General features: G+C 42.0%; 1 protein-coding gene across 1 annotated transcript; it reads right to left on the reverse strand.

Moving 5' to 3' along the window:
- Positions 1 to 254: 254 nt before the first annotated feature.
- LOC117368068 (ketosamine-3-kinase-like) lies at positions 255 to 24,076 on the reverse strand. Its single transcript, XM_033961353.1, has 6 exons — positions 23,865 to 24,076; positions 15,453 to 15,604; positions 13,750 to 13,841; positions 10,514 to 10,596; positions 5,833 to 5,955; positions 255 to 3,400 (listed from the first exon to the last, which is right to left on the reverse strand). Exons 1-6 carry the CDS (start codon positions 24,003 to 24,005, stop codon positions 3,062 to 3,064), a joined length of 930 nt encoding a protein of 309 aa, XP_033817244.1. The 5' UTR covers positions 24,006 to 24,076; the 3' UTR covers positions 255 to 3,061.
- Between the last annotated feature and the right edge of the window lie 469 nt (positions 24,077 to 24,545).

A 24,545-nucleotide genomic window follows, 5' to 3' on the forward strand; every position in this document is an offset into this window, starting at 1 on the left:
CTCGAGGTTGAAGAGTAGCACAGCAAGTACACGACTCCAGATGATGATTAGGCCCTAAACACTGAACACACCACCTATGTGGGTCAGTGATAGATATCGCGCGCTGGCAACGACTACACTTCTTAAATCCTGTGACCGGTCGGGACACAGAAGGGAAAATAGCCCTGGCCAAGTCGAAGCCCGCAGGCTGAAGCCACAGGGTAGGCCCTGCTGCGACATGAAAGAAATTAAATTTAAATTTTTTTTTTTTTTTAAATAAAAGACGCAAAAAGAAAACACAGCGACCCTGTAAGAAAAAACAATACATGAGCCACGGTGAGAGAAGGCACAAAAAGACTAAGTCTAGCGCAGAGCGTCGAATAGAGGACTTCTTGGTTCTCTGGAAAACTGAGATGTGCCCTAGGTTGGGCGGAAAGGCACTCGCGAACTTTCTGAAGTTCTACAAGCAAGTCTGCTTGTGAGGCTGTCCGCATCGGGGCTCTGTGAATGAGTCACTCACATGTGAGAATATGCTGCCTGCTTGTCCTGGGATAATGAATATAATTGAACAATAAATCAAGGAAACCAAGGTACTATCAAAGGAAAAAAAAATTAAGAACTTATTTCTTTTCATGCCAGAGCTTATTAAGGTCAATTCAGATGAAAATCAATTCAAAATGGAAAACAGGACTGAATTGGAATAAATGGTAGGTGAAATCCCAGAATATAATGACTAGAAGAACCACTATTGATTAGTTATGTGACAAAGACATGATAGATGTCCAGCATTAGCTCTGGTTGAAAAGGAACTTCCACTCCAAAATGAAGCAACAGCTAAAACTGAAGAGGATCTGGACTCAAAGGAGTCTCCAGACTGAGGGGAAGTTCTCTACCGCTGGGTTACAGGGAGAAGCTGCAGCCAGGACTCTGAGCAAAGTGGGAGTCACATGTAATCACCAGTTGCAGGGAGATATGAACAAGCAAGAACCATGGCTTATGGCAGACTGCCCCTGCACTGCCATCTGGACACAGAAAATCACTGAGATATAGGGAGTGGAGGGAGATGCTAGAAAAAGCCTAGAGGGAGGGAAAAGACATGGAACACGTGACAAAATACATCAATTAAAAGAAGTGCCAGAGGGAAAAAAGGGTAATTTATACCCAGGTAGGGGGGAATTTGTCTGGACATCTTCCTAAAAATTTGAGCAATTTTCAAAATTGTTTCCAGCCATTAAAATGGTATACAATATAAAAGTCAATTTATTTTAAGCTGCAGCCGAAGAAGGTAGAGTAGCAGCCCTGATTCTAATCCAAGTAGAAGCTCAGAGGAGAAGGAATAAATTACAGGATGGAAACTTTCTGAAACAAGACCACACCGCATATTGAAAAGGTTAGGACCCAAGAATTTGCTATAAGAGATACGTGCACATATTTTTGTCATACACAGATGGATTTGCAATGCTGGGCAGTTTCATTATGTGTAATGACTGAGAAGAGGTTTTACCCTATATCATGGTCTCTCCAATAACACCTCTGAGCACATTGATATACAAGTATATGAAAAGTTTAAGACTTGCATATTTTGCCAAGTGGTTTTTTTTTTTTCATTTTGATTACATACACTTAGGGCTCCTTATACTAAGGTGCGCTAGTGGTTTTAGCGCACGCTACAATACTGCACGCGCTAAATGCTAACGCCTCCATAGAGCTTGCGTTAGTATTTTTCGTTTAGCATGTGCTAAAAACGCTAGCGCGCCTTATTAAAAGGAGCCCACAGTAGCACATAATAGTTTGTGTTTCCCATTTTGAATTTTGGAAATATAATTTTGGACATATTGCCTCTCTTCTGCTACGAGAGAGAAAATGTCCCTTCAAGAGGACTGAGACTGTTTGACAGGACCTTTTTGATGATACAGTAACAAAATCAAACCCAAAAGAGGCATTTTTATTAATCAAACAATCTAGGGGCTTGTGGCTAATGTAACTTGGGGATATTAGGGCTACATTTTTCAGCAGAGGTTCTTCATTTTCCTTAAAAGTCGGAGCTAATAATATGGTGGTTTTAGGCCAGGGCTTCAGCACATTCAATTTGTTTTTCAAAACAACTAAAATTGTATTTAACAGATCTATTTTTAGATTATATGCAAAAAAAAGTCCTAATACAAAAACACCAATTTGGTTAAATAGGCTTAGGCTCAACTTTGATTTAAGAAAGGCAGTATACAGGTACAATATATGCATTAAATAATATTGTTCACGTATATAAAGTGGAAAAAAAAAAAGAAATGCTTATCAGTAAGATAGCTAGCAAATGGAAAAATTATTTCATCGGGAGTATGGATCTGAAGTGTTTTCTGTTTCTGAGCAACACTTTTAGTGCCTTCAGCTTTTATTCCAGAACAGAGAACACACACTAAGGGGTCCTTTTATTAAGGTGCGCTAACTGATTTAGTGCGCACTAAATGCTAAGATGCCCATAAGATATAATGGATGCTTTAACATTTAGCAATTGGTTAGCACCCCTGAGACCTGATCCAGTGACTCTGCCAAAGTCAAAAGCCAGCAACAAACTGCTAATAAAGAGAAAAACAAAAATATAACATTTGCAACTGTACTGCATGCTTACTGGAAGTGCTAATTTAAACCAACACAGCAATGTAGCTAGACACGGCTACATGGAATCTTGCTACTCTGTGATTCTGCCAGGTACTTGTGACCTGGATTGGCCCTGCTAGAAGTAGGATACTGGGCTAGGCAGACCGCCAGTCTGACCCAGTATAGCTATTCTTATGCTTATGATCTTCCACATGAAAATATCTGGGGTCAAATATAATCTGATGAACAAGAAGCTGCTCTAGTAATAAGCTTATTCAAGACAGACTAGATTCTTGTGGAAATTAACCAGGATCTTCTCTTATTATAAGTTGTAGCAATCAGGTGAAGGTACATCACAGATAATAATATTCAATATTAAGACACAGAGTTGGAATCTTCTGCCATATACTACAGATGCCGTTATTTTTCATTGAGTGAATTTCTGAGATGCAATAACACAAACTGCTTATAACGACTTCCTGCAAAATTATTTTACAAGACTTCTCATAATACTCAATGAAGACCCTCTGTATCCAGATCCAAAGTGATTCCAGTGGTTCATGTAATGAAAGAGCTGGTAAAGCTTGAGGCGTTTCTCAAAACCTGGTGCTTTGGGGATTTTGCTGTGGTAGGCAGAATAAAAAGTACTTCCAAATCCACCGAACATCCCTGCTATCCCTAGCTCATACTCAGAATGGCCATAAAAGGAAGCTGGGTCAAAGATGATAGGTCCGATTTCATCTTCAGCTATGTTCCCTCCCCAAAGGTCTCCATGTAGAAGCGCTGGGATAATCTCCATATCCTTGAACATCTCAGGTATTTTCAACTGGGAAAACAAGAATGTGGCCAATGATTTTTCTGAACTCAAACATTCATATCTCCAATTTTATTTTACTAATTGTATTTTATGTATACATTTGGTCAATTTACTACTGAAAAATACTAATGCAATTCAAGTTTATGTCAGGTTGTATTACACTGCCTTGGGTGAATCTCTGCATAAAAAGAGATAGATCGATATAGACAGATTTAAACAAAATTTACAATTCAAAAATAGGTTTGAAACATTTCTTTTTAACTTCTGTGAACAAAGAGTGTGAAAGCTTTGGACCCAAGTGACTGGTAGGTTCATAAGGCTCCTCACTTCAGTCAAAGTGACTGGTAGGTGTGCCCCTCACTTCAGTAAGTTCATACGGCTCCTCACTGGTAGGTGCGCTCTTCACTACCACTAGGAGCATGCACTTTGCACAAACAGCAACAGAAGAGTAAGCGATACCAGAAAAGCACCTGCTTCCAACTAGGACAATTGTACGAATTCACTATTCTGTTGTTGCCACTGGCACACAGTGAGTAATGCTTTCACAGCAAAGCCATCTTCATAGTAGGCCAGCTCATCTGCTGCTTGTATCTAAAACTTTAATCACCTGCCTTCTGAAACTCTTTGGACCAGGTCCTTTTAGTGCACCAAAAGCCAATATACAGTATTCTGTTTTCCTAATGAAATTCACAGTGCTCTGTGGAAACGATAAACATGCATAATGGCAATTTCAGCTAGTTGCAAATTATCATACCATTCTCCAATTTTACTTTCATTCTACAACCTACAGGCCCAGAACCAAATCCGAGTTTATGAGCAATAAAGAGATATTGTACTACTTGACGACTGGCTTGGTGTTCACAGACAGCCCAGACATATGAGATACTGCTTTTCCAACAGCAGATGGAGACAGAAATAAGATTTGACAGAGAAGCCTCTCCTTTAATCCATGCTACTACTACCTTTACTAGTAAACATTTAAATAGTGCTATAAGTTGTACACCATACTATATGGATACAAATAGGAAACAGCTTCTTGTCCATGGAGCTTGTAGTCTAGTCACAAGACAATTAAAAGGTGAATAATATAGGAAATGGGAGCAGTTGACCAAATGTTTGTACTTATTTGTTGTGGAGAAAAGCATAGCAGAGGGCTAGCACTGGAGAAAGTGTAATTAGGAAATAAGAGAAGAAAAAAAAGTGTTCATCTTTGGCAATTTTATTTCCAAGTAAACTCCTAGAACCCTGGAATGAAATTTTATTTTGCATTCTCCGACTCTAAAAAAATCCAGATGGAGCAGATGAGACTCAGTGATAAAATTAGCACCTACACAGAAGATGACAAATATCTAGTCTGAAACCATTCATTCAAAAATTGTTATGTTTGTGTCAATGGAGGGGTGACTCATTAAGAGACTTCAAGTTAATTTTTCAACTATGAAGGTAGCTGATAGTGGAAAAATTAACTTGAAGTCTCTAATGATTCACCCCTCCAATGACACAAACATAACAATTTTTGAATGAATAGTTTGGGACATTGGTCATTGTTATCCTCCATATTTCGTGTGTGGTACAAATATCTAATCTGCCCATTCTTACCAACTAAGCTTGTACAATCCCTTCTTCAGAAAGCCTCTGTGCTTGTCCAATGCTTTCTTTAATTCAGATAGTATCCTTGCTACCATCACCTCCGATGAGGGACTGGTTCCACACATCAACCACCCTTTCCATAAAGAGATTATTCTCAAATCTACACTCTTTCACCTATACCCTTTCATTCCAGAGCTTTCTTTTAATTAAAGAAGACCCCTGCCTCCTCTGCATTTATACGTATTTAAAGGTTTATCGTATTTCCTCTTTTGCATCTTTCTTCCTAGGTATACACGTTTAGATCTTTAAATCTGTCTCCATATGCTTTATGACAAAGACCACTAACCATTTGGTAGCTGCTCTCTGAACAGACTCCATTTGCTTTATATCTTTTTGAAGGTGTAGTCATCAGAACTGAGCACAGTAATCTCTTCAAACACAGCACAATGATCTTGGTATCCAATAATAAACTCACTCAGTGTCCAGGGCCTGCACAATATGGTAAATAAGGTAAGCATGACAGGGGAGAAGAACACCGATATCTGGGGAAGCGCCATACTTACACTGATTACAGTGCCACCAGGCTCACTACATAACTGATCATCTTGCCCCTTGGACAGGAAGTTGGAGGGCATGGGACACAGTATCGCTTGAGCTTGGGGCTATGGAGGAAGGCTATCTTGATTTTACTCAGGCATAGATAAGAGTAGTGGTGGCAGCAAGGACTGGAAGGGGAAGGAGTTATTAAAAGTTACAGGAGGGCACTGGCAACCCTAGCTCTGTATTTGTCAGTGTCAATTTACCAATTCCTTCAAAAGGTCTAAAGAGTAACAGCACACTGTTTCCTTCACCTGAAGCTGAGACCAAAGTTCTTGTGCTTCTCGGTCTCCTGAGCCCTTCTCAATCATATCCATCTGTGGCTGGATCCTCTGCCTGGCGTAGAAAGTGATCCAGTCATTCTGCCAATCATTTACCTGCAGCAAAAATATATATTCTCAGATGTTTATATAGTATCATGAAAAACTATAGTAGTAACATCAAACAAGAGTGCTATTCAATAGAAAGAAAGATTAGGTTAATCTTCTTTCTTATAGATTTGTCTAGTAGTCCTGAATGCTATGGTCTTTTATCTGATCCCACAAGTTGCTTGCAGTATGATCTCAGTCATCTTTTCAACTCTGCCTCCTTCCCAGTCAGCTACTCCTGTCCCTTCAGTTTGTACAAAAGCAGTCAAGCATCACTGTAATGAAAGATATAATTGGAAGGAAGGAAACAGGAAACACTCCCTAACACATCATTACCAAAAAGTCTTCCAGGCCTTAGCACAGGTTTTCACCATTGAGGGTTTCTTGATTCTGAGTAGAGTGGAAATGACCACCTCTGAGTACTCCTTCCTTACTAGGGCGGCCCGCTCAACAGCTATGCCATAAGCCCAAAGTGTTCCAGATTCTCGATGGGGACCAGACCCTGAGTCTGCCTAAACCATCAATTTGAGGCCTTCATCTCTCTGTAGACCAAGGGTGTCAAACTCAACCACATAAGGGGCCGAAATCTAAAATATAGGCTAAGTCATGGGCCAAATTATTTTATTACGATACTTAGGGATCCCTTTTATTAAGGTACACTAACTGATTTAGCGTGCGCTAAAGATTAGCACACGCTAAATGCGCACCTTAATAAAAAGACCCCTTAGTCTTAGTAGAAGAATAGGGTTACAACCTCTCCAACCCCAAGCCGGCTCCGTGATGTAAACAAAATAAATAAAAAAAGACTTTTCCTCTCTCTTTTAGGTCTTAGTTCATGCTTGCTGTCTAACACCAGCTCTGGCAGGATACACATTTCAAATCTGACATATTGTAAACACAAAACAGAAAATAAAATTATTTTTTCTACCTTTTGTTGTCTGGTCATTATTCAAATCATGTTGGTCCCAGGCTCTGGTTGCCTTCTGATAACTCGCTTGCCAGGGTCTCCTGCCCATTTGTCGTTTCTTTCTTTCTCTGTGCTAACCATCCATCTTCCATCTCTGTCCTCCCCTTCCATTTTCCCTTCCTCACCCGGAGGTCTTGCATCTTTCCTTTTTTTCATCTCCATCCCTGCAGCTGCAGTAAAGGACCCTACCATTCCCAGATCGATCATCTCTCCTATTCTCAATTATCCTTTCATCCAGCATCTCACCCTCCTTCCCCACCACAACCATGATCCACCATCTCTCCCTTTCTCGTCCCAACTACACTCCTATCCAGTATCTCTAGCCCCCCCTCCACACCATCCCTTGTGTCCAACTTCTCTCCCTTTCTGTTCCTTCCCTCCCTCCATCCCATTGTCCACCATCTCTCTCCCTTTCCTGTTTTTAGACCCATTATTTCTTCCCCTCCTCCCACCCTCAATCCGGCATATACATATCTCTTTGGACCCCTCCTTCCCTCCCTCTGTGTACTTCTACACCAGGGCCCCCCCCCAAGGTCTGCATGTTTTCCCCCTTCTTTCTAGCATCCTCCAGCTTATTGGTCTCACCTTCAAAGTAGCCTGCTGATGATCGCCGGTCAGCTGTAGCAATCCAAGCAGGCTGCCATCGGCCTCCACAGCACATTCCCTCTGCCACGGTCCCACCCCTCTTCTGACGTACGGGACCATGCTGTGGAGGCTACGGCAGCCTGCTAGGATCGCTACAGCTGACCGGTGATCCTCTGCAGGCTGCTTTGAAGGTGAGACTGGGAAGCCTGGAGAGATGGTGGACAATGAGATGGAGGGAGGGAAGGAACAGGGTATTTTCTCGTGGGCCAAATTGAATTATCCTGCGGGCCTGAGTTTGACACCCCTGCTGTAAACGAACTAGGTCTGCATACCATAGTCTGGGGGACAATCGGACATCACCAGGACCACCAACCCTGGATGACTCAACTGAGCATTGGCTACAGGGGAAACACATACAAGGACCCCTTCTCCAGCAACGGCTGAATTAATGTGTCCAACCCTGTCCTTCCAGGCTCATCTCTTCAGCTGTAAAAACGATCTACCTTTACGTTTACTGCTAAGGCCATCAGATCCATCTAACCTCGGTAACTTTACTACCGCAGCAAAAGTCTTGGCAGGGTACCAGGAAACAAAATTCTCTTCCTGCTGGACTTTCAAATTAATCAACGTAACTAACAGCCACAGACAGCCATTGGGTGTAAATCCAGCTCACAAATATTCATTGCCAAAATTTTGCAAAACAAAGCCATCTCCTAGCATGGAGTTACCGAGAGCGGTGGACATTGAAGGCAGTGATAGAGGAGCATTATTGGTTGCCGTTCGTTAGCTTCAATGATTCAGTGTATATACTGTATATGGGAACATAGTATTAACAACTGAAGTCTGAGTCCCTACATAAACATCATCTCATCATTAATTCAGACTCCTGAGGCAGGCCCGTTTGGGGCCGAAACACGATCATGTCAAGTCTTTATAATTAAACAATGAGATTGAACACCAATCAGTAACCTTCGTTGTTTTTCCTCTGTTACTATCCCTGACACAGCCCATTCTTTTCCAAATCTATCGATCAAAATTGATCACTTTGTCCTTGCTTTCTGTTCTGACCCTATATCCTGGTATAAACAGGTTCCGATTCGCTCTCCACATATTCAAGTAAGGCCCAGTTATAACATTTTAAGTAGCCACAGTAACCTATTTTAGGGCCCTTTTACAAAGCCGAGGTAGCAATTCTCCTTTTTTAAAAATTATTTTTTTGAAAATCATAACAAGCAATACACTTATGCAGGTAACAGGAACAAATGAAATTTACAAGCAAGTAACTTTTAACATGAAACAATGCAGTTCTTCTTAGACCCCAATATAAAGTCAAAAGGGGGGAGGAATCCAGTTAAAGGACTTATAACAACAAGAAGTAAAAATAATCAAGGAAATAGCTTCAACGTGAAACAACTCCTCTCATATGCATTAACATCCACTTATTCCCTGACGATCTTTTTCTAGAAAGCTCCTGAGGTTTTCTGGAACAAAGAAGGTATATTTCGTCCCTAGATATTTAAAGAGGCATTTACATGGATACGCCAATTGAAAAATAGCCCCCAAATCCTTCACCTCTTGCCTCATAAGCAAAAATAATTTCCTCCTTTTTTATGTCTCTTTATTAACATTGGAGTAGACCCAAATATGCTATCCCATGAAAGGAGCTTGAGCTTGAGCTTTACGAAAATATAGGTTCAATACAGCATTGAGATCCTGCTGAAATACAAATGAAGTAAGCTGTGTAACTCTCTCCTCAATTTTTGCAGTAGTTGTTTCTAAAATCTCAGAAATATTTCCCAAATCAAATAGTTGATCCATAATTCCTTGGATTGTTCCTGTTATTTCGCTCCCCGTCTGCTTTTTAGGACCAGGCAGTTAATAAATTTTATTTAGAGGAGGAATAGCTTTGGGAGCGAAGCCCAATATTTGCTGAAGGTAATTCCTAAACATTTCAACAGAGGAAATTTCCAACGCTTTTGGGAAATTTAAGAATCTCAAGTTTAAGCGTCTATTATGATTCTCTAATTACTCTATTTTAGAAACATAGAAAAATGATGGCAGAAAAGGGCCAAAGCCCATCAAGTCTGCCCACTCCAGTGACCCTTCCCCCATGAGTTTGCTCACCAACCTCCTGCCCTTACCTCATTAGAGATCCCACATGAATATCCCATTTATTTTTATCCCATTTACTGTGGATTAACAATTTATCCTTAATTAAACTATAATTAACAGCTTTTACAGCAGTCATTTCTTGATTAAGAACCACAAATCTTAATTAATTTTCAGTTTTAATCTCCTCTAATGATTTTGTTAGAGAGTCTACCTTTTTCACCAATGTCAAGGTCTCCTCAGAAGTCTTCCGAACAGTTCCCTCCAACCTCTGGAGCATTTTCCACACATCAAGCAGGGTTACCTCCACGGGGGTCAGTAAAGTATCTTCTACCCCTAGCTGACTTTCAAGACTCGCAGCCCCGAACTCCAACTTGCTCCCCTCCTTGGAGAGGACTCCTGCAACCACCTCGGTATCGGGGCTGCTCCGAAGCGCAGGCGCGTCAGCCACAGGGCATGGAGGAACTATTGGGTCTGGAAGCGAGAGTGAGACTTCCGGCTCAGGGGTAGCGCCTAAGTCCTGAGACGCTGACTCCAGCAAGCCTCGTGGTCCAGAAGAGAGAGGAGTTCTGGTGGCAAAATCCAGGACAGTCTGGCACAAAGGCATCGAGGTTTCAGCCGGTAAGGGTCCCAACCGAACTGAGCCTTTCCGCTTAGTATGAGGCCTAGCTGCCAAGAGGAAAAATCGAGCAGAGACTTGCCTGCAGCATACCAATCACGCCACCATATTCCACCCCCCCCCACCCCCCAATTCCCATAGCAATTCTCCTATGGTAAATGCACTGAAGCCCATAAGAACTGAATAGGCTTTGGTGCATTTGCATTGGGAGAAGTGCTACTGTGACTTTGTAAAATGGGCCCTTAGTTTCTTTCCATTAGAAGATGCTGACATTCTCGAGCACCTACCTGAGGGAGGTAGCCACAGCAAGTGATGGCAGAAAACCCAAACTTGTCTATAAAATTGGGTTCTGACTGTCCCACTCCTTTACCTGATAAAACAAAATCCATATCACAGATTAAATCATCAGAAAAAGGAAAACAGGATTAACATAATGCAACATTCTGGTGCTAAACACTTTGTAAAATTTGGCTTTTGGACTTACATTAGAAAGGAATGGAAAGCTCAGGGTGTGCTTTCTGTAGCTGGTCTAACCAACCAAAAGGGTAACTCATCTAATGCTGGCTTTAATTGTGTGATGTCACCCAGTACAGAAAGCTCACATTGATACTCCTGGCGGAATTCTGTGCAAAATATTTGAAAATTCTACGTAGATATTTCAAAATTTTGCTAAATTCTGTAAAGCTTATTTATAGTGTTTTGCCTAGAATTTTCCTATTCCGAGGCCTGACATTTCTTCCTGCCTTTTCCTCTCAGGTTCCAGCCTCCGCTGTTCCCTCTCTCACTCTAACTGCAGTTCTGTCTCCCTCTAAAGCCCACCCCTCTCTCACTTGCATACTGAATCCCCTACTTGGCCCCCATAGTCTGATCTCTCTCTCTCTCTCTCTCTCTCCACTGGTTAAGAATATCTTCCTCCCTTCTCACCCCGTTTCTGGTCTTGGTCACTCTCACTAACATCCCCCACCCCACCTTGTAGGACCCTCACCCCACTCATCACCTCTCTCGCTTGCACCCTGAATCCCTTCCCCATTCCCCAAGGTCTGGCATCTCTCTCTCCAATCAAGCAATTGTTCCTTCTTACCCCTCCTTTCTGACCTGGGTTTCCTTCTCATCCCCTTTTCCCTCTACTTACTGGTCCATCATCCATGCCCCCTCCCCTCTCCCTGCTAGTTTAGCATCCATGTCCACTCCTCCTCCCCACTTGCAGTCCAGCATCCATGTCCCCTCCCTTACACACACACCTCTTTGCAGTCCAGGATCCGTCCCCTCCTCTTCCTTCTCCCCCCACCCATAGGCTTATCATCCATGTTCCCTTCCCCCCCGTGTTGTGGTCTAGCATCCATTCCCCCTACTCCATGAAGGCCTGGCCTCTTTCTGACCGACCCTCACCCCCATGAGATCCGACATACCTGTGGACCTCACAAAGCAGCAGCAGTGGCAGCAGCTGGCTGGAAAGGTAGCGATGGGGCTGCTCACAGCTGGCCCTGCCGGGGCCTTCCCTCTGCCATGTCATCCATCTTCAGGAAGTGATGTGGCAGAAGGAAAGCCACGGCAGGATCGGCTGCGAGCTGCCTGTTTACAGCGTTGCCTCTGCTGGACAGCTATCATCACTGCTGCTGCTGCTTTAGCAGGTCCGCAGGTATGTCAGATCTTACGGCGGGGGTGGGGGAGGAGGAGGGGATGGGAACAGGGGCAGAATGGAAGGTTTGTACAGAATTCTGCATGAATAGGGAATTCTGCACAAATTCTGCGCTGCGCAGTTGCGCAGAATTCCACCAGGAGTATCATGAGCACTGCAATATCTGAAAGCTCTTAAGACAGGAGGCAGAACGAAGTGGAAAAGTAATACGACTATGGTCAGAAAAAGATAATAAACAGAAATAAAATAACAAAAAAAGAAAAGAAAATGATATCAGGCAACATTACTAGAATCTTAAGTTGGCCAGTGCCTAAGGACCCTCCCATGGGCAGGGTTTTAGGCACCTGGGCCAATCAGGCCCTAAGCTCCTCCCCAGTGCATCCCACAATGTACTGGGAAGGGGCAGGGCTGCCTCATTCTGATGGAGGCGGGCCTGCCGTCCGGCCAGAAGACCTGTCCGGCCAGCCATCCTAACAGATTAGAGGGGGTTCTGGGGAGGGGAGGGAGCATCCCTCCTGCCGGCGATCTACAGGGAGGGAGGGGGGTTCCGGCAGGAGGGATTGGGCACCCTCCTGCCAGCGATCTACAAGGTGGGGGGTTTCTGGCAGGAGGGATTGGGCACCCTCCTGCCAGCAATCTACAGGGGGGTTCCCGGCCAGAAGGATTGGGCATCTCTCCTGCCAGTGATCTACAGGGGGGATTGAGCATCCCTCCTGCAATGTTCGTTCGGGGGGTGGGGAGACTGGCAGGGAGATTCCTTGCTGTGATAAGCTTAGCGGTCGCGTCTATTTACAATCCAATTCTGTAACCAGCGTCTGTAACATAGACGTCGGTTAGAGAATCGGGTTCACTTTAGGCAGCCTTAGGCCCAATTCTATATAGGACACCTGTCAGCTTCTGAGACCGGGCGTCCTATACAGAATCCAGGCCTAAGAGAGAAACAAAGAGCCAGGGTTAAAAGGATCAAAGAAGGGGGTTGGAGACACTACAAAATATTTTCTGTAACATTCTTGCTCCTGATCCCTACTTATAGCTTTGTGTAGGACAACATTCCAGTGAAAATATTTTTTCCCCCAATATTTTCCCTCCAAAATAAAACAAAACTTATGGCAATTCTTGCTGGAATTGTTCCTTTTCCAGACCTCTTTGTTCTCCATGTGGCTAAAAGATCTATTAATATTCACCTACAGCGTGTTTAACCAATGATATTGCTAGGAGAGTGAGTCAATAATTCATACAATGCAAAGAAAATCCTTTAAGATCATCCCTTAATACTCTCACTAGAGCCCAACGTGTAGGAAGACCCTCAGAGATGCCACCATTATACTCAAATATAATTTCATGGTATATGGCTTAAAGCATCAGGTCCTCATTGGGTCCGATGTTTACCGGTTAAATGAACCAATATTTTTCCAAAGATGTTTATGGTGTTTAAATACTTAGCTTAGTGTTCGTGGTCAAATTCACAGGGACTAATCAGCCAACATGTTTCACCCTGGGGGGGGGTTCAAGGCTATTATCCCCTAGTGCAGCTATTGCCCATATGTCGACCACTTGGTGAGTATACCAATAATCCCCCCAGGGTGAAACATGTTGGCTGATTAGTCCCTGTGAATTTGACCACGAACACTAAGCTAAGTATTGATCAAAGATGATCAAGGCAGTAGTATTATTATTATGCAGCAATAGGTACAATTCATTTACTAAAAAGCACCTATAAATTTTACATTTTTAAGGAATGAGAGCATATTTTTATAGAGTTGTGAAGAAACCTCTTCTGCACTCTGCAGTGGAATGGTACAGCTGGAAATCCCCTTAGTATATAAAAAAATAAGAGGCATGGGTCTATTGATTTACTTCCTTTTACATCACATTAAACATTACCAACAGTGCCTCCTTCTTTCTGCAACTTCTCTCCAAGCCTCTGGTTGTGAAGATGAAGATCTGCTAACTTTTCTCCAAGCTGTGCAGAGTACCTGGAGCCAGGACAAAAAAATCAACTCATTACCTGCCCTCTACATTGGAAGCTGAAGTGTAAATCTGGCGGATGACGACTTTGATTAAATTGGTGAAATAAGACTAAAGGGTCAAATGGAGGAGGGAAATACTAGGTAGCTGAATCCCCCTTCTACCAGTGGTTATCCCAGTTCCTCCTCCAGCTGTTCAACTTCAGCATTTCCTATGGTCTTACCAATACTAGTGAAGCCTGGCAAAGAGCCAGGGACAACTGCCTCTCAGCAGAATGACTGGCTCAATCATAGAGGCAAGAGACTGCAGTAATGTTTTTAGTGCTGCCTTTTTATAGGTAGGCTTGATGAAGTTTAATCCTGGAGTCTGTGCCGTTAAGATATAGTAACTTTGCAATACAGCTTTTGAGTTTACAGTATTTTGTATTACTTCCCCCACCCAACTCTCCCCAGTCTATCTTATTTATTTAAACAATTTATATCCCACTTATCCTACAATTCTAGGCAGGTAACAAAAACCATACGAATTAAATAAACATACATCATAAATCGTACAGTAATAAAACACCTAAAACTTAGCATAGACCAGCTAGTGCACCTTAAAACTAAAATGCCTAAAACAAATAGACAAAACTAAGCAGAATTTACAACTGAAAAGCAAGTTATGAGTAAAATACTCGTTCAACTCTATCCATCTATTCCATTCCACACAACCCATCTTACATACACCACCATCAAACATTCCAACTGACACAAGTCTATATGCACATCATACCACCCATAGGCAAAATTTGTATACAACTCCAGTCATAACCCCATAGGCCTTATTCCCCCTTAACTACTGAACCCGGGTACTCTATTGAGACAAACTTTTCCATGTCTCTTGCCACTGAGTCCTCTACACAGACAAGCTTGAGGCTGGCAATAGAGAAAGGAGAAATGCCCTCTATGTGTGACACAACTCTATAAAGAAGCACCTAGATTTACATGCCAATTTTGAGCCTTTTCTATAAAGGATAGCAGGTGACATCTTTCCTCTATAGAATACAAGTATAACCAAGTATATAACCTCATATGTGTTTAGCTGCAAATGCTTGTGCCTAGATTGGGGAGATGCATACATGCATAAGGCAGCTCCTTATAAAATTTCCACTTAACTGCATTTTTCAACTTTTATATTGTTGTAATTTGTATTTTGATGTAATTATACTATTGAAAGCTCTTTTGAGTCTTCTGAGGAAGAGAGAGAAATAAATGTAAATATGCTATTTATACTGCTTTTCAGACAAATAAATTAGACCCTAAAGAAAAAATAAGTAGCACCTTTGGAAGCAAAATTAAAATTGAAGGCTGTTCTAGTGACATTACTATGTGTGGTCAGAAAACTTGTGTTCAACTCCCAGGTCAGCTCTTCCACGTCTTGTGTCAGCAGGGGCTGCAGCTGGCTTTGAGGAAAATTTGTATCCCTCTTTAAAATCAATGCAAATTTAAGTTTAAAAATTACACAGTAAACAAAAAGTATTAAATGGCAAGGAATGAAAAGAAGAAATTGGTGTTCTCTCTATACACATATTACTAGCTATAGAAGAGAAGCAAAGCAATGAAGGAACCTCTTGGTACCTGTTTAAGCTCTTCATTTCCATGTGCTCCATGACAAAGACTGAGCCACCTCCTGGAAGGTCTATCACTTTAATGGGTTTTGGCACTCTCACAGTGGCCGTTTGCAAGATGGATTCCAGACTGGCCATTTCTCCCTCAAACATCCTTCTTGCCTATCAAAAATCAGATTGTCAAGATTCTAACAGCCTCAACCCAATTAAAAGATGTCAGTAAATGGAATCCATAGGTCATCCTTTTTTAAAAATATTAAGACCTAAATGTCCTAATAAAATAGTAAATTCAATGCCGGGTCATCTTCGGACTCTGGCATTGAATTTCTGAGTATACGGAAGCAGCAAAAACATAGTGGGTTAAGCATTGATATTTAGCACTTAACTGGCTATGGTGAACAGCATAAAGTTAGGACTATGTTTTATGCTCCTCCGCCTTTTTTTTTTTTTTTTACCTAGTACCTTCTCTCTGGAACTTTCTGCCTAAGCACCTACGCCTTGAACTCTCTTATCCTAAATCCAAACCAGAATTGGAGACCCATCTGTTTGCTGCAACCTTTGCTACCTGACTCATGTCCCTGTTAGCCTCTCTCAGGCTCAGCATCTGATCCCCAACCGGACTTCTGCCCTTTCCCCATCACCTTGTTCCCAACTGCTCTCTTTGACCTCCTTCCTGTTCCCTTATCTGTCTTGGCTCCTGCCTTGCTGCTTTCCTATCTGTAACTGTAGTTCCTTTCTGTTTCCTGATTTTGTATATTGTAAATTGCTTTGCGACACTTTGGAAAAGGCAATATATAAAGAATAAACCATTTATACTGTTATCCTTGCTTAGTAAGGGCTGGAAATCAGCACTTAACCAGCTAAATGCTGTCTCCACCCACTAACATCCACAAAATAGCTGGTTTCAGTTTGGGCGCTAACCAAGCATTTTCAGCAGCATTATCTGGTTAAGCCGCTGAAAATTCAGGTGATTTAAACGGCCCTCCTAGCCATTTAAATTGTTTTGAATATCGGGTCCCCACTTTCCAAAATTATGTGGCTAATTAATCCAAACCCTAAAACAACCATTATCACAAAAGTTTCTAACATAATATAATTCTAAGGGGGGTATGGTAACTATAATGTGTGTTAAAGGAATAACATATGATTTTTGCCCTGCAATGCACATTAAATGCCAAAATTTTGTGTTATTTTACTATAATGCACTTTAGTATAAGTCACTGCGTTCTGCATAATAATGAGATGCAAAACATGCAGGCGCATGGAAAGTATCTCATCACATATATTAAATACTAAGCTGCACTGAATTTTGCAAGCTACAATATGGGGAAATAATGCAAGCTCAAAATTGGAGTATTTTCTTCTAACCAGGTGCACTGAGTCACTTAACACATAGCCCGAAGCTCCTGGGTACTATGGTTTATGGACAAAACTGAACAGTACACTCCCTTCCTATAGGACTACCTCTATCAACTGCTGGAGCTTATTATAGAAGAGGAGAAACCATATCAAATCATTTAGCACTAGTGTCTAAATTTTGAATTGATTGTAGTCAATGCTATATATTGAAAGGCCATTGAATAAAGAATTTGGCATTGTTAAATATGCTAAGGATCAAAGCATGGATTAACTTCTGTAAAGCTTTTGACTGTGTGGATCATGATAAACTATGAAAACTCTAGCACAAATGGGAATAACCGAAACACATAACTCAATTGGATAAAGAGCCTCTATGAAAATCAAGAAGCTGCAGTGATAACATAATAAGGCAACACTGATTGGTTTCCAATAAAACATGGCGTCGGGCAAGGATGCATCTTGTCACCTTACCTGTTTAACCTTTACGGTCAAACCATCTTCAGGAAAGCAAATTTGGAAAAAGAGAGCATTTACTATATTACTATGTTACTAACCTGTGCTATGCAGATGATACAAAGCCCATCACTAGCAGCAAAGAAGACATGCTTTTTCTACTGAGGAAAGTCAAAGCCAAAAGTCATAACACGGGATTAGAAATGAACATAAACAAGACGATGAACATGAACATGGAAAACAATGAAGATTTTGAGCTTGAAGGTGATAGAAGTTGAAAGGCATTTTAATCTCCTGGGCTCTTTTATAAACAAAGACGCAACTAGCAAGGAAGACATTCTGCAGAACAGTATTTGGTTGCTCGTAAATGAAAGCTCTCGACAAAGTATTCAAAGGCAAGAAAATAACACTCCAAATAAAAAAGATCAGACTTGTCCACGCACTCATTTTTTCAGTGGTCAATTACAGATGCGAAAGCTGGACACAAAGGAACCAAGACAGAAAGAAGATTGACTCATTTGAGCTTTGGTGTTGGAGAAGGATTTTAAGCCATGCCATGCCATGGACCACCAGAAGAACTAACAAATCGATTCTGGAAGAGACCAAACCAGCTATGTCATTAGAAGCCCAAATGATTAAGTTACGGCTGTCTTATTTTGGTCATACTATCAGAATCATAGGAGGACATCATGTTTGGAAAGATTGAAGGAAACAGGTGAAGAAGGCAACCTGCAATCAGATGGGCCTGTTGAAAACAACCATGGGAATGACGCTGGAGGACCTTACCAGACTAGCACAAAACCGATTTCTTTTTAGATCTGTAATTCATTACGTCGCTAGGACTCGAGCACAAGTCAATGGTACCTAAAAAGAAAGATAGTGTGCCTACAGAATACAGCAGTTCATCTGCTGAAAAACTTGAATATTCAAGATCATGTCTCTCCAGTACTAGCCTCTGTTCACTGATTGTCTATTAGGAGACACTGTATCTTTAAAGCTCTGATTTTAGCCTTTAAAATCTTTCATAACATGTTAGAGAAATTATAAATTTATGTTCCCATTTAGAAAAGGTCTGCAAGCGCATTTATTCTCATTTCATACCTAGACTATGGAATCAAGCCCTATCATCTCTTAGATTATCAGAAGGGACACTGAATTTCAGGAAAGCTGCGAAAACTTCTCTCTTCATATAAAATATCTGTAAATAGATTATCTAATAAGTCCTATCAAATTCATATCACTGGAAGACTTGCTAAATCCTCAAGAAAACTGTAAAATCTTACTTCTCTATATAAAACGTCTACAAAAATCTGCTTAGTTCTTAAATTAATTGAATGGACCACCAGATACTCTGAACCTGCTGAAACGGTTATCTGTACTAGAGTACAGTTCTCCTCCAAAATTCACAGGAGTTCCGTGAATTTTGAAAAACTGTGAATGTGATTTTGGAGCGGATCGGAGGCAGAAGAGGGCAACTGGGGCAGCGGCAGGTGAGGAAAATTGGGCGCTCGAACTTTCGCAGTATTTTCCGACTGCCTCTTCTGGGAACTAAAGTCAAGCTACACCAATCAGGAACTGCTTTGACACATCACATAGCATGTCAAAGCAGCTCTTGATTAGTGTAGCCTGACTTTAGTTCCCGGAAGAAGTGGTCAGAAAATACCACGAAAGAGTGAGCCCGCGATTCGCAGGGGTGTACTGTATGTGTATATACTGCCCTGCTGTTATATAAACTACGTGATCATTCTTGCTGTTGATTCATACTGTGTATGTCAATTTGTAACTCATTCTAGGCTCCTTTGGGAGGACGGGATTTTAAAAAAAAAGAATAAATAAATAGAGGGTGTTTCCCTGGGCTCTGTGCTGGGACCACAGCTGTTTACGTTTATTCAAATCTTACTATCCCACACCATGGGTGAACCTTCTGGACGGCTTACATTTAAAATCATCAAAGAAAAGGGAGAGAGGCTGTGAAAGGGGAAATAAAAACAAAACAAGACAATGAGGGTAGAAGGGTGAACTACAACTTTTTTAAAAGAAAAAAAGCGGCCTAGTGGTTAGAGCTAGTCTCAGCACCCCGAGGTTGTGGGTTCAAACCCTGTGCTGCTCCCTGTGACTCTGGGCAAGCCACTCAATCCCTGGTACATTCGATAGATTTTAAGCCTACCCAAGGCAGAGAAGGAAAATTTTTGAATACCCGGTTGTAAACTGCTTAGATAACCTTGATAAGCAGTATAAAAATACTTAATTTTAAAAAAAACAAAAAAACCCCAACTTGAGAACATAAATTGATAATTTCTCTAACATATAACCCTCAGCTCAGTGTGTTGCAGCAGCTAAGAAACCAAACAGAATGTTAGGAATAATTAAGAAAGGAAAACAAAAGGTGAGAATGTTGTATCACTCCTTGAATACTGTACGCAATTCTGGTCACCGTATCTAAAAAAGATATAGCAGAATTAGAAAAGATATAGAGAAGGGTGACGAAAATGGAAAAAAAAGAGATAGGATGACTTACCTATGAGGAAAGGCTAAAGCGGCTACTATTCTTCAAACGGGAGAAGAGACAGCTCTGGAGAGAGATGATAGAGGTCTATAATAGAGAATGACACGGTGACAAAATTCATCACCGTTCCCGTCCCCGCGGATAACCGTGGAAAATAATCCCATGTCATTTTCTAGTGTCTATTTCAACCTCAGTCCTTCTACACCAGCATTCTTCAAAGCAAAGCTTGTGGGTCAGTGGTTGTGGCCATTCATACTCTGATTCTTATGTGAGCCAAGTATAGGATAATGAAGCCATTGTGACATCACTGATGAGGTTGGCTCTTAGGCACTGGTGGAATGAGGCATTATGATGTCACAATCTCAGCTCTGGAATGTTGCTGCTCAATCTCAGCATTCTTCAGTGCAAGGCTTGAGGGTCAGTGGTTGTGGCCATTCATATTCTGATTCTTCCCTCTCTCCTTAAAGAATGACATGAAGATGGTTTCCCGCGGTTATCCGCGGGGACGGGAACGGTGATGAATTTTGTCAGTCATTCTCTAGTCTATAAAATACTGAGTGGCATAAATGGATAGAATCGCTTGTTTACCCTTTCCAAAATACAGTCAAACCTTGGAGAGCGAGTAATGCGGTTTGCGAGTGTTTTGCACGACGAGCAAAACATTTTGTTCATTTTTAACTTGCTAAACAAGCGTCACCTTGTCATACGAGCACTTAACGCGCATCACGTTATCACAGTACGCACAACATACATGCGTTGCATCGCTGAGCACAGCTGAATGCAGCAATTAAGCGTAATACAAGCATGCACAGCGTATGCACACAATTTACCCACAGTACAATATATCCTAGCCCAATACTTCCCGGCCCTGCTTTCATTGTTGCACAGTTCCTGAACCCCTACTCATTCTGCCAGTGCCCAATTCCATCCCATGTGGCTCAAAGTCTACATAGTCCTATCTAATTCCCTGAGTTCCCACCTAATCTCAATACGTTGCAGGAATGTAGTGGTTGTTCTAAACAAGCGAGATCTTGCAATACAAGCATGGACAGTATATTTTATATTAAAGTTTTGGGGTTGTGGAATGAATCGTCTGAGTTTCCATTATTTCCTAAGGGGAAATTCGCTTTAATATATGAGTGCTTTGGATTACAAGCATGCTTCTGGAACGAATTATGCTTGCAAACCAAGGTACCACTGTATTAGGACCAGGGAGCATGAGATGAAGTTACTAAGTAGTAGATTTAAAACAAAAAATGAAAATTAAACTCTGGAATTTGTTGCCAAAGAATGTGGTGAAAGCAGTTAGCTTAGCAGGGTTTTAAAAAGGTTTAGATATTTTCCTAAACAAAAGTCCATAAGCCATTATTAAGATGGACTTGGGGAAATCCACTGCTTATTCCTAGTATAAGCAGCATAAAATCTGTTTTGCTTTTTGGGATCTTGCCAAGTACTTGTAACCTGGGTTGGCCACTGTTAGAATGGCAACTTGTAAGTTCATATGTAGGTAAAGAATACAAATATAACCAAGAACCAGCAAAAAAAAAAAAAAACTAGACTAGGTTGAGAACCACAGATCACCCCTCTTCTCTAACAAAGTTTTGCAATAACCCCCCCCCCCCCCCCCATCACCAAGGATAGCAAAGCTGATGTATAAGCATGGTCAGAGGAGGATGAGGACAGCAATTTGTTAAATGCTAAATTGTTCCCCTTCTCCCCATTGGCCCCCACAAAAACTAAGTTATGAGCTTCTGTACAACATCCAGCCACCCCATTATCACTAATATTTTGGTTTTAACCATGGTTCCTTTATGCAGGTCACCCCAGCCTTCTTGTTAGCCCTATACTGTTGTACCACTGCTGTTTAAGGCTATAACCATCACAACCATCAAGCCTTCACTAAAAGGGTATTTGCATGCACTAGCTTTCTCTGCTGGATGAATTCTGCACACAATATTTTAATTTTTTATACTGCATCAAAATAATACATAGAAACATGATGGCAGATAAAAGCCAAATGACCCATCTAGTCTGCCCATTGGACCATCTGTCTGGGAGGGGGAGAGGTGCTACTACTGTCTGATTAGTAATAAATTTAAACTTCTGGACAAAGTTCTAAATCAAAGATGCAAAAATTTAAGCTTCTGGTGCAGATTTTCCAATAGTGCACCCTAGCTAGGTATTCTGGCTTTCAGAATGGCACTCATAGTTGTGGCTATAAATGTCAGCAATTGCAAAAGAAAAAAAATATTGGTGCCACCTGCACTTCCTCTTGGCCTCCACAGATTGTCAAATAAAAACACATAAAATACAGAAGCCCTAACTAAATGGTTGTACAACACTCTGCTACCCCAAACTCTTCCTCGGTTAACAGTCTCTCAGCTAACCTCTTCTCTTTTACATCCTGTTAATTCCCCTCAATTTTTGTTATTCCATACCACATATCCAATCTCTCCCAAGTCACAGCTACCCTACAATCATCCCTTTCGCCATGACTCCAGCTCTTCCACCATCTCCTCTGCCACACACATCCCCTACCCTGTTGTCCCCAAATCTTGACACCTCTCCCCCTCCCAGACACACAGACATTCCTTACTCATTACTTCTAGCTCATCTTCCCCTCCAGACATCCTCTTATTTTGTCACCATCCCCTGCTATTGCCTTTATTCATCCCTTTCCACAAATCCTCTTACTCTGTGTCCCCACCTCTCTTCCCCCACACATCTGCTACCTCCATTGCCCCTTTCATATATATATATATATCTATATCTATATCCCTTTACCTGGTTGTCCTCAGCCCTCATCTTCTCCAACATAATCTCCTATTCCACACAGGTCTTATTATCCAGTTTCTTCTCCCATATTTTCTTAGCCCCCTTTTCCCCCAGTAAGTACCTTCCCCAGTTATTGGACAATGGAGCTCTCTGTGGTTCAAATGTTGTTGGTGTTGTGGTCTTCCTGCATCATGATGCTCATCTAGAGTGCAATCACTGAGGTACTCAAAATCTCACTCTTTAAAGTCTCTCAAGAACAGCAAAGGCTTCTGCTGTATGCCGACATCACTTTGGAAGAGCAGCATAGTGCAGAAAGGCATAGCAATTGATTCATCTGAAGCACACTTCCACTTCTCATAAGCTTGAGATAAATTCTGCACAAATTCAGCAAAACTCAGAATTTCCTCAAGAGTAACTATGGCCACTGCTTGAAAATTTCTCTCATAAAGAACATCTGCTGGGGATATCCTGAAAACCTGACAGAGGATCCTCATCCTCACCACAAACCTTACTAGGTGTTTTTTTCTACAGCATTTACAGATGAAATAAGTTGAGTGAGGACAGTGTGTGCAGTGCTTCAAGGAAAATACATTTGCTGTTCTCTTGCAGCTGATGACTGTTACTGAGACAAAGCAAGATAAGCAATTTTATTACTGCAGCACCAAAAGCACAATATACAGGTGCCATAGACAAGTATATAAGATACAGGTACAATACTGGTTGCCAGGGTATCATTTGGTATGCAGTATTTTTTTGAGTTCCTGCATAGTATAAAGCAGATGTTTCCAACCAGTTTTCTGCTGGACAAAAATCCAGCAAAACAAATAGGAGCTGGAGACATTTATAGCAGAAGGGGGAAAGGTCTCCTACGCTATCCTCTCGGGCCTGGAGAGGAGAGATCAATCAGCAGCATCTCTCACCTGTGGCTACCTTCTGAAACTGGAAGTATGCAAAGTAAACAGAAAGAAAAAAGATACCATTTTATTTGGACTTAATACTTTTTTTGGCTTCGCAAAGGCCAGAACCACCTTCTTTGGGATAGGACAATATATGTGCAGCTTAGAAGTAAGCCAAAGACAGTCTCAAGGGGATGCACTCCTTTGCCCTCGCCTTTCCCCTGAAGGCCATCATTGGAATGTTTTTGTAAGCCCTATGCTGTTGTGCCACTGCTCTATTCCTAAAACTCGGCAAGTGCAAAATAAAGCCTGTGGTACTGCTCCTACAAGGCCGCAGTTCACGGCGCACTCTTTCCATTAGTTACACGCGACAGGGGCTCGCGGCTCATTTCACTGCGGAACAATATTTTCCGAGGCCGCCGCTGCTACGCACCTCGGGCTTGTGGTTGCTTTTCACGAAGACGCTGCCTCTATCAGTGCGATAGCTCTGCCCTTGGCTGATGCAACCACCGCCCGAGTGCCCTGTGGCCGCCAGGACCGATGTGCCCAACGCCTTGCGCAGCAGCGACTCCATACGGGCGCCCGACCCGTTAATCAGAGACCAGAATCCGGAAGGAAAACAGTACGCTTTTAACCGACGTAGCAGAAAAGGAGGAGCCGAGGGTGGAGCCAACAGGTGGGCGGGGCAAGAAACGGGAAGGGCGGGATGGGATGGGATGGGCAGGGGAGAAGGCGGTTCAGGGTGTGGGCGGAGTCAGAAGATGACAAGGTGAGAGGTTCATGTGGTAAAGGATTCATGAAAAGATACAATAAAGCAAGACCTGTTTTATGAGATATGTAGGGGCCCAGGGCAGAAAGTGGGGAGTAGGGGGGGGGGCTCCACACTCCCTTTTCAGGCTATGCTTTCCTCTGCTTGAAGCAACCTTGGAACCCCCTGTGCACTTATGCACAAAACAGAAAATACCGGTCAATTGCGTGCCCCTGCCTCATTTATGCAACCACTATTACACCAGGGGTACACTAGTATTCTATAATGGAATCTGGGAGCCCAAATGCCCTAACAGAATAGATTCTCACTGGAGGTGCCCATTTATAGAATTGCCCTCATGCATCT

The sequence above is a fragment of the Geotrypetes seraphini genome, chromosome 10, assembly GCF_902459505.1.
Source record: "Geotrypetes seraphini chromosome 10, aGeoSer1.1, whole genome shotgun sequence".
Classification (NCBI taxonomy): Eukaryota; Metazoa; Chordata; class Amphibia; order Gymnophiona; family Dermophiidae; genus Geotrypetes; species Geotrypetes seraphini.

Bases quoted from the DNA above. Each gene is read 5' to 3' on its own strand.
- LOC117368068 (XM_033961353.1), bottom strand. From the start codon at position 24,005: ATGGAGTCGCTGCTGCGCAAGGCGTTGGGCACATCGGTCCTGGCGGCC. The intron at 13,842-15,452 runs GTACCAAGAGGT...TCCTGGCTCCAG, and splicing joins GAAATGAAGAGCTTAAACAG to GTACTCTGCACAGCTTGGAG. The intron at 3,401-5,832 runs GTGAAGGAAACA...TTGTTTTCCCAG, and splicing joins AACTTTGGTCTCAGCTTCAG to TTGAAAATACCTGAGATGTT.